Genomic DNA, 10,018 nt, shown 5'->3' on the forward strand with positions numbered 1-10,018 from the left:
GATTTCCTGCCTCTTGGGCCTTCCCATGAATGTGGGCAGGATTAGCCCCTTTTTGTCAAAGACCTCTGCTTCCACTTTTTCATGTCTAGCCATGTCTGTGTGTATATTTATACAGCTATATACCTGCATTACAGATGCAAGGTTTAGCTGCAGATCTCAATTCCCTTGAGGTGTTCAGATATAGAGTTTTAGTCTGATCACCCGCCACTCCCCTAGGTGTTTACTAGTATAGTAGAAACTTATTACTGAGATGACATAATAAATTAATAGATTTCCTACATTTCAAAAGGCAAGCCAAAGCCTGAAGTCCCATTAACTTCAGTGAGACTAGTTACAGAAGTAGCATTGCTATAGACTTTGGTGATTAAAATACAGTTAATTTCCTCTGTATTTGCAGTGGATGGTGCATTAGTAAAAGAAACGTGATGAAAGATTGTATGTGGAGGTCTGTGGCTGTGCATACAAAGTACAGCTCGAATGAGCGTGCCAAGGCTGTACTTTCCTGCACTGCCATTTTGCTGCTGCATGTGATGCATATCCATGTGGCTGCAAAAATTCCATCTGTTGACCACATGATCACTGCATGAGTGGGCAAAAACAAAACAAAAAACTTCTCTCATCTCAAACACTCCTTGGCTCCATGCTATATGCTAGTGTAAATCTTGAATAATGTTAGAATCAGACTATACTGTACACACAATAGGCATCCTGACTACTGCATAGGAAATCTGCAGAAAATTTGGTAATGCCCTTTGAAGTCTATTCTTTGAAGATAATACATTAATGGAAATGAGCTTATTTGTAAAAAAAAAAAAAAAGATTTTTGTGAATACCTTTTATATTAGACATATTTTAAATAGCTTAACATGTCATTTCTATCTTGACACTCCAGCAGTTTAAAGTAAATATTTATTAAAGAAGTTTTTGTCTATTTAGTAAAAGAGATAAACTTAAACAGTAAAATACATCTCATTAGCCTGTAAAAAACCCGGCATTTAAGATGAATAACTTTAAAAATACCAATGTCACTTTCATCTAAGTCTCTGCTGTGGTTTCATATACAATCTGTATTTTCATGTACTGTATCTGACAGTTTCTGAGATCATTTGACTGTTGTGGTTCCTTTAAAACCTAAATTACTACAAAGTTTCAGTAAATTAGTGGATTCAAATAATCTTAAGAACTGATTATGCTAAAATGGCTGTATTAATTTAGACAAATCTGTCTCCATCCCCATAGGCTGATCTATAGAAAGGCCTACCTGGATGTTAGTCAGAAGGGTCTCTATGGAGGACAATCCATCAGGGAATAGAAAAGGAGATGGAAAACCTGGAGGTAGTGGTTGCCCATGCCCAGTTAGAGAAAGTTTGTCAAGGCTGTCTCTTGCGGTTGGTGTGGAGAGCGGGGTCTCATCTGTATGTGATTGAAACAAAAATATAGAACAAGTTACGCTTGTCTGTTTTTATTAGACCTCAGTAATGGCTTCCCTAGTGGTTTCCAGAACATTTATTGCAAATTGGTTCCTGCTATCAGGAGAAAATGCTTTCTGCTGAATTTTCTTTAATGAAAAAGCTGTGGAGATACAACAAGATAACATTAATGAGTAACTTTATAAGCCTTTTAAATGCAGTCTCTAATGAGACTGAGTTTACAGTGCCATAGAATCTTTTTAAAACAAATATTATCTCACATATACTTATGATAATATATTCAGACTGACTTTATAGGCACCTTCCAAATTATCTCATTTTAGTTTGTGTTCTATTTGGATTGACAATAGAATATTTTCAAGCATGACATATATTGTGTATACGAGTAGGATTTGAATACAGGCAGCCTACCCATACAGTTAACTCTTCTTACTCGTGACAGATTCATATGTGACTTTAAAGATCCTGCAAAACAGGGCAAAACTACAATCCTTCATGCATTTTTAACAAGGAAAGTACACCTGATTCCTGCAATTCAAACTTACTCTAAACAATAACTGAAATTAACAGTATGGTTACAATCATTTTTTTAAACATGGACATCTTTTAACAATTAGTGCTGGACTCCTCAATAGAATCTTTGTAATAATAAGAACTGATTATTTGTGACATCACAATGGGAAAAAGGGCCACAGCTAGAATACTTTTACGGTTAACATTTTTCTGATAATCTGTGAGTCGATAAAACAGGAACAGATGCAAAACAATATTTAACAGGCACTTCAATAGTCAAATATTCTTTCATAATTTGAAATTTTAATATTCTACTGTTGATACGTTACAGATATTGGGCCAATTTTATTACACCAAGCATTTATCTTGCCCCTCTAGGAGAAAAAAATCTGTCCTTATAAATTATACTTACTAAGGGCTTGATTATACCCTATTGAAAATCCTCATACAAATTAACCTAAACATATTGATGAATTTCTATACCAGTGGTGAGCAACCTGTGGCCCACTTCCCACAGCTCCCATTGGCTGGGAATGGCGAACTGCGGCTACTGGGAGCAGCGGGCGGCCATGCCTGCGTAAACATTGTCTCGCGGCCTGCCAGTGGATTACCCTAATAGGCCACGTGTGGCCTATGGGCCGCAGGTTGCCCATCACTGCTCTATACTATATAAAGGCAAAGGAACTTACTCCTGATACTGACCTTTTGCAGATCTTTGCATAATAATCTGACTGTGGAAGGGTTTGTCAGATCTGCCCTTCTTCATATAAAGATAAATATACTTGCATTTTTCCTTGTGTTGTACTTAATTTTAGTTTCAAGACAGCAAAGTCATTTTTTCACCACTAAACATATACTAGCATATGCATTGGAAATTGCATTGCATAAAGTTCTGGTACTCATTATGTCTATAATGATTTGGTGAAGAAGAGGGGACTTTATTTTCTTATGTACACATAACGAAGAACTAAACGGTAATATTACAATAGAAAGGCTGTACTGGCCTTGGGGCAAACCAACAAAGAAAGTAAAAATTTGTTCCTTGGTTTCCCCCTTGCTCCAGAAGAAAATAATCTGTGTCAGCCGTTATCAGGTGCAGATTTCTTTCTACCTCCATACCAGTTCAAGTGTGCCAGCCAGTACTTTGAGGGGATGGACACAAGGTTTTACCCATTGCATGCCCCTGCATACTCTCTCCTGCCTACCCACGCAGAGTAGGGATTAGTGGTCATATGGAGATTGCTCTCCCTGCTGTACATGATTCATAATGGAAGCAACCTACACATGGGAGTAAGAGGGAGCCTTATGCCTTCACTCCCTGTGCAAATGCAGGGAGCAAATGATTTCTTCCCTTTACGGTATCATCCTACAGCCTGCACAATGTGATTGTGTATGACATATTGGTGATGGCCAAAAGGAAAGCTTTCAACAGTTGAGAGTCACACAAGATTTTGCAACTGATCAATATTTCTACGTGTTTTCCAACCACATCACAGACAGGTATGAAAAGCTAGCTGCAGATTTTTGAATCGTTAACCATACAACTCCTATAGAACTAAAGTAGGCTCTGTAGCAGGTGCTCTGTGGATGTATGCTTCCCCTCTCCTCCCTTCTTTCTTCTCCCTCCACCATCCCATGCATCTTCCCCGCTACTTGGTGGGAACTGCGTTGAGGGCTTGGCCCTAAATCTGGAAAATTTCTATTAACCACCACCTTTACTATATTCTAGAAATAGTCACCCACTTTATTAGAAAAAGTAAACTAGATATTGAAACTGAATACAATGCTGTAAGAATTTATGGAGCAGTGACCACACACAGGTCAGTTTTTCTCCACAGATTCTTTCCGGTTATGAACAATTATTACAGCATATTTGTTCCAAATTCCTGTCTGAATAGATAATTTAATTTGATAATGTAAAAAAAAAATCAAAAAGTGTCTATACAATATATTGATAAAGGCTAATCAAAGTCTCATACAAGCACAAGTTTTCAGACCCACTTTTTTCTTACTTGTATTGCTGAAGAAATTCTTTTTCAGTTGCAAACTTGGGCGTTGCCCAATCAATATTACAGTGCAAAAATAATTTACAAAACTCTCAGCATTTGTTTAATCCTAATTTAAAATGTGTATTATTTATATATAATTTTCTTATTTTTTAATCAGTTCATTCTGTTTTAAGGGTAAAATGTGGCTCATATGAGCAGTCCCACCGAGGTCACTGGGACTACCTGCATTATATGCCAAGCAAGATCTGGCCCTAACTATTCCTGCTCCTCCCCAAAACTGTGCAGCACAATAAATAACATACCTTTTTTTTAAAAAAGGATACAATGTAGTATGTTTCTACCCATGTCAGGAAGGTGGGCCAGGAACCTTTTATACTAACTAAAACTGTATGGACTCTAATTAATAGTTTTGATTCTAGAAATGTACAAACATATTAAAACAATATGCACAAATGATCCACTGAAAGGCTTAGGCCCTTTTCCTGTTGAAATATATGGTGTTCTGTACAAATGCAGACTACCCTGCCCCTACACAGGCTTCACTGGAGGTTCCATATCCAGGGCCATAGATTGTAACTTCTCTGTAACGTTATTACATTGCTAACCAAAACACAATGGATAATAGTTTTTATATATTTTAAAGCTCTCTGTAATTTGTATGGTCATAGCAAGATGAGTTTGCAATAGGGTGACCAGATGTCCCAATTTTATAGGGACAGTCCCCGATTTTGGGGTCTTTTTCTTATACAGGCACGTATTACCCCCCACCCCCGTCCCGATTTTTCACATTTGCTGTCTGGTCACCCTACTTTGCAAAGGTTTTCTTAGAATTGTTAGGCAGTTTCCCAATATTCAAAATACTCGAAAAGATTTACAACTACATGAAATGTATTAGTTCTCAGTAATGTCCAAGCACCAACTTCCTAATAAATAACAATATCAGTTTTACATTGAAAGGTAGGACTAGAGAGCTGAACTCACTATGAACTTATTTTAATGAAACTTTAACTGAGAGGGAAAAAACAGACTAATGTGACTTTGTTTTCTTGATGTCCCATGTGAAATAAACTTTCAGTGTGAGTATGTTTGAAATAGAGCAAATGTACATACTATACACAGGAAGCATGGATATTTGTGGATGTGAGATAAGCAATGTTTGAGAGAATCTTGAAAAAAATGTGTTTTTAAGCAAAACCACACTGTAAACATTAGCCAATTAAAACATAACTGCATCTCTTAGTAGCAAAATAATATGACCCCTGCTATTAAAGTATTTAAAAAATCTTTTAGTCCTGCAGGCCCCCTCATCACGATGCAATGATGTAACCTTGTTTCTCAAAAATCATTAACCCACCATTTTAAAGCGAACGTATACTCTTCTGCTGACAGCTATGTGATGTAAAATGAGGAACCGATCCTGCAAACAGACGCAAAGGACTATAAGTGCCCTCAATCCACCATCTGGGACACGTCCCCAACACAAGAATGCCTTTGCAAGAGCCACACATCTGCTTTCCTGCCCTGCACCCACCAGAGAAGTTCTGGGGTGAGCCAGGCATTGTGTCAGGGGCAGAAGGAAAAGTGGAGCAATCTGGAACCCTCCAAGATTCTGTGTTGCTTCAGTGCCTCTTTAGGGTCCATGGCCACAGCAGGGCAAGTTAGAGCAGCCCTCAGGCTTGTGCTAAGAACTGAACCAGTATAAATCAACACATGACTAGAGATAGCACAAGCTGCTTCTGCCTGTGTGCCTGTACAAGGAATCTGGCCACTGGTATATAAGTTACACAACTGTAGGCTCATTTCATTCACCCACTTACTATGTGTAACTAACATCACCTGTTTTTAAAATATCTGTACACACACACTTTTAAGAGACATTTTCTTGTTTAATCACTTTTTCTATGTTTTGAAAATTCACGTGGTTTTGTTCAAATCAGTTTTTAATCTGACAACAGCCGGTTTTGGCCAGATATAACAATCAGCATTTTGTACTGCATTTGGTTTACTGCCATTCTGCTTTATTTTCTCTCACCAATTAGCACAGAAACATGCATCCAGGAAGCTGTGATATTTATTCAAATAGTAACAGATGAATAGTGGCAGCTACTCTCTTGTTTGTATCCTTGAATGCAAGCATGGCAACTTCAGCATTGTCACCAAATTAGACAACATTGAAATGGTCAGACTTTGAGAGTGAGAGATATAATCAGCTACATAAAATACCATACTGGGCATTGCATTTCCATAATCACTTACTTTTAATACTTTTCTGTTTCACAATGCAATGTTTAAAACTTAACCGTTCTTAGGATTGCCATATACGGCTCAGCTTAATTGCTGAAGCAGGGCTCATTCTTTCAAAATATAAATCTGCTTTTTATGTTTTTGCATAATAATGTATCCTGTTTTATTTAGTATGGTTTTATTTAGTATGGTTTTCCATGTACATGTTAAGAGTTTAGGAACCTGTTTCACTACAGATGGATACAAGCTGCAAACTTTGGTTCTGGATCCACATCTGAACTTTCCGAACATTAGACATGCTCAGATCTAGAGATTTAATTTCAGCCCTTCTCTTCAAATTGTGGACAATCTGTTTTAACTAATTAGGTTGTATATACTGATCCAACTGATCCACCAAAATGGTGTCTACCCAAAAACAAAAACGTTCCTGACCATGACACTTTCCTCAGAAGGCAATCTCTGATTGTCTGGTCTCCAAAACCTTGGCTTTAGTATAATCATAGACAGTCAGCATCAGCACTTCACTCAGGTGACCATGGGAACAGGGGAAAGCAATATAGGAGAATAAGAATGGTGGTGTTACCTCTGGCTGAACATTGGGCCTTCTGTCAGTTTTGATCTACTGATCTGCCCCTGTATCCAAACATGATAAATAAATTTACATTCTGGTCTCACTGTCTCAGCTAGGCACAACTGACCAGAAGTGCCAAATATTCTGAAATGAACAGGAGGCTGCATGAAAACTCACAAATGTGACATCTCCTAGAAAAATGGGAAGATGAGCAATTATACAACTGATGCATTGACTCAATGCTTTTTGTTGCTGTAACTTTTCTAAAAGGTTGGCCTACTTTTACTATTGGCTGCTTCTTTATGAATGTGCAAGTTACATCCTGAGGGGAACATGCTGCCCACAAAAATCTATTTCTTGGCCTGCCATGCTTGCTTGAGGGCTTACTGAATTGGAACTCACCAGTGATGGAATGCAAATACAAATAGAAAAGAAGACATTGAAAGAACCACAGAAGCCATGAATATATTTTCTAGATGGGCATATTGCATACTGTGACTTGATCTCCTCAGCTTTATATCTTGTGCTGTCCTCTGCACTTGTACAAAGTAGGTACTAGGTGCTCTACCAAATCAGAATTCTTCACTAATTTACACCAAGGACAGCATTTTGCATATACTTTGCACATGTATAAATAACTACAAAAGGAGAAAAGAAGTTGAAAATTTAGCCCTATCTGTCCATTCTAGAGACAGTATTATAGGCAGGCTCGTGGCACTGCCTACTAAGGTTGCCCAACACTTCCCATTTTAAGACCCTGTTTTCAGTTGCTTAGAACCTTGCCATACTTTAACAGTATGGGCTGCAATTTTCTATTGCAGATATGTACCATGGTATGACTGTTTTGGGAAAATTTCAACCAAAATGGATTGACCATTTCCAATAATGAGACTAGGGGGAGATACATTGTTTTATCCATTTTAATATATCCTGGAAATATTTTTTTTAACAATCCTAGATTCATAGATTCCAAGGCCTGAAAGGGCCATTGGGATCATTGAGTCGGATCTCCTATATAACACAGGCCACAGAACTTCTCCAAAATAATTCCTAGATCAGATCTTTTAGAAAATCATTCAATCTTGATTTAAAAATTTCCAGTGATGGAGACTCCATCACGACCACAATGTTCTCACCCTTTGTAGCAGGGATTGAAATTTGGCAGAGAGGTGGCCTTTGTATCAGGATTGTGGCTTTTTCTGTTTCTGTAAAAATGAGCCAAAATATGGCCAAGTTATAAGCCTCTGAAAAATTACACTTTGCACATGCTTAGTAGAAACTGTGAGTTGTCAACAAAAATCTCCAAAGTTTCTGTGCTCACTGGGCATGCTTGAGTCTCTCACAGTTTCTAGTACGGACCAAACTACATATGTACCATCATCACAGAGCAACTGAGCATGCTCCAGCCTAGGGATATGTGGGCAAAGCCAGATTTTCTCATAAATGCTGCTCCCAGCTGCTCTGGGCTGGAGTGAGTCTGTACACTGAGAGCCAGGAGCCTGCCTTTCAGGTGCTCTCAGTGACCACCTCCCCACCCCCTGCTGGCATCTAGACAGCATGGAGGAGGAAGCTGTCTGATTTGTAGGCAGAGGGGATAAAAGCTGGAGTAGGAGAGGGAAAGGAGTTGGTTGAGACAAGGAGTCTGGTGACACTGGGACTGGAATGTGTGTGGGGGGATAAAAACTGGGATTAACTGGGCAAAGAAACTGGGACTGGGAGTTGTGGGGGAAGGGAGGCTGGGACTGGTTGGGCAAGGAGACAGACTCTGAGACAGTGAGTGAAAAGGGTGGGTGGGAGCTAGCTGGCTGGAGGGGAACACTTTGATAGACTGAAGAACTGGGGGAGACTAGAACTGGCTCGACAAGGAGATGGGGACTACAGACCAGTTTCTGTGGGAAGGATGAGGGTAAGGCAGGGGACAGATCTGACAGGGATCTGGGGACCAGAGGGAGTATTGGGACTGGCTGGATAGATACTGAGACAAGGACCTGGGAGGAGGTAGGGCTATGGGAGACTGAGATAGGATGAGGGGAACAGGGACAGAAGGCACTGTGACCACTAGAGAAAACTCCCCTCCAGAATGTGGACTGAATCCAAGATTCCTGACTTTAAACATTCCTCTGCTGCCAGCAACTATCTGTGAATTAAGCTTGCCTGTGCAGTATTATTTCAGTCCCTTTGGGCATGTGCATTATAATATAGCCTTTAATTACACGATCACATACTATTTTTCCATGGGACCCCTGCCTCATTCAGTGCACAAGATGGACTGTACTGTGGGAATGAATCAGGGTTGTCCAGTGATGACAATTGTTGTTTGTAGGACCCCTGCCTGATTTTTTCCAGAAGTTAGAAGGTGTGCAGTAAATAAAGCAGGGACTTGCAGGAAGAGAAAGGATGGCCTCATGATTAAGGCAGTTAAATTCTGCCATGGAGACCTGGATTCTAGCTCTGTCTCTGCCACAGATTTCCTATATGATGCTGGGCAAGTCTTTAAACCTAACTTTTCACAAGTGGTCACTAATTGTGTGTTCCTCATTTTGTGGGTGCCTGACTTGAGACTCTGGGGCTGATTTGTACTTAGAACTCATAGCTGCAACTGAAGTCAACTGGAGCTGTGCTTTGAATGTGTATATAATACTAAGTACTCTGAAAAATCAGGCCATCGGCATCTCAAATTTGGCACCCAACATTAATAGAAACGTTTGCCTCTGCACCCAATCTATGAAATGGGGATAATACCACCTCCCTACCTCAAAGGGAGGGATGAGGGTAAGGCAGGGGACAAATCTGACAGGGATCTGGGGCCCAGAGAGAGTATTGGGACTGGCTGGGTAGATACTGATACAAGGACCTGGGAGGAGGGAATACCCCTTACCTCAAAGGGGTATTGTGAAGATAAATTGATTAAAGTTCCTGAAGCACTTATATACTATAGTGATAAAACTCATGGGAAATTAATAATTCGGTCTTCAGAGAGAGGTATGAATAATGTTCAGTAAATAATATAGAACAACTGGAAGAAAAAAATAAAAATATTGAATAGACACTCATTAAGTGGGCACCATCCATCGTGTGCACTAAATGAGGCTGGAGACCTGTGGAAAAAATATCAGGGGGTAGCTGTGTTAGTCTGTATCTACAAAAACAACAAGGAGTCTGGTGGCACCTTAAAGACTAACAGATTTATTTGGGCATAAGCTTTCGTGGGTAAAAACCTCACTTCTTCAGATGCATCTGAAGAAGTGAGG

At 39.4% G+C, this 10,018-nt stretch overlaps 1 protein-coding gene across 1 annotated transcript in view; it reads right to left on the minus strand.

Moving 5' to 3' along the window:
* Window positions 1-10,018, minus strand: part of DACH1 (dachshund family transcription factor 1) — a 460,057-nt gene that overhangs the window by 54,352 nt on the left and 395,687 nt on the right. Inside the window, exon 8 of the mRNA XM_029912724.1 lies at window positions 1,262-1,413. Coding sequence (XP_029768584.1) covers window positions 1,262-1,413 — 152 coding nt within the window. The remainder of the gene's footprint in view (window positions 1-1,261; window positions 1,414-10,018) is intronic.

The sequence above is a fragment of the Terrapene carolina genome, unplaced genomic scaffold (genome assembly GCF_002925995.2).
Source record: "Terrapene carolina triunguis isolate 2854851 unplaced genomic scaffold, T_m_triunguis-2.0 Scaffold21, whole genome shotgun sequence".
Classification (NCBI taxonomy): Eukaryota; Metazoa; Chordata; order Testudines; family Emydidae; genus Terrapene; species Terrapene triunguis.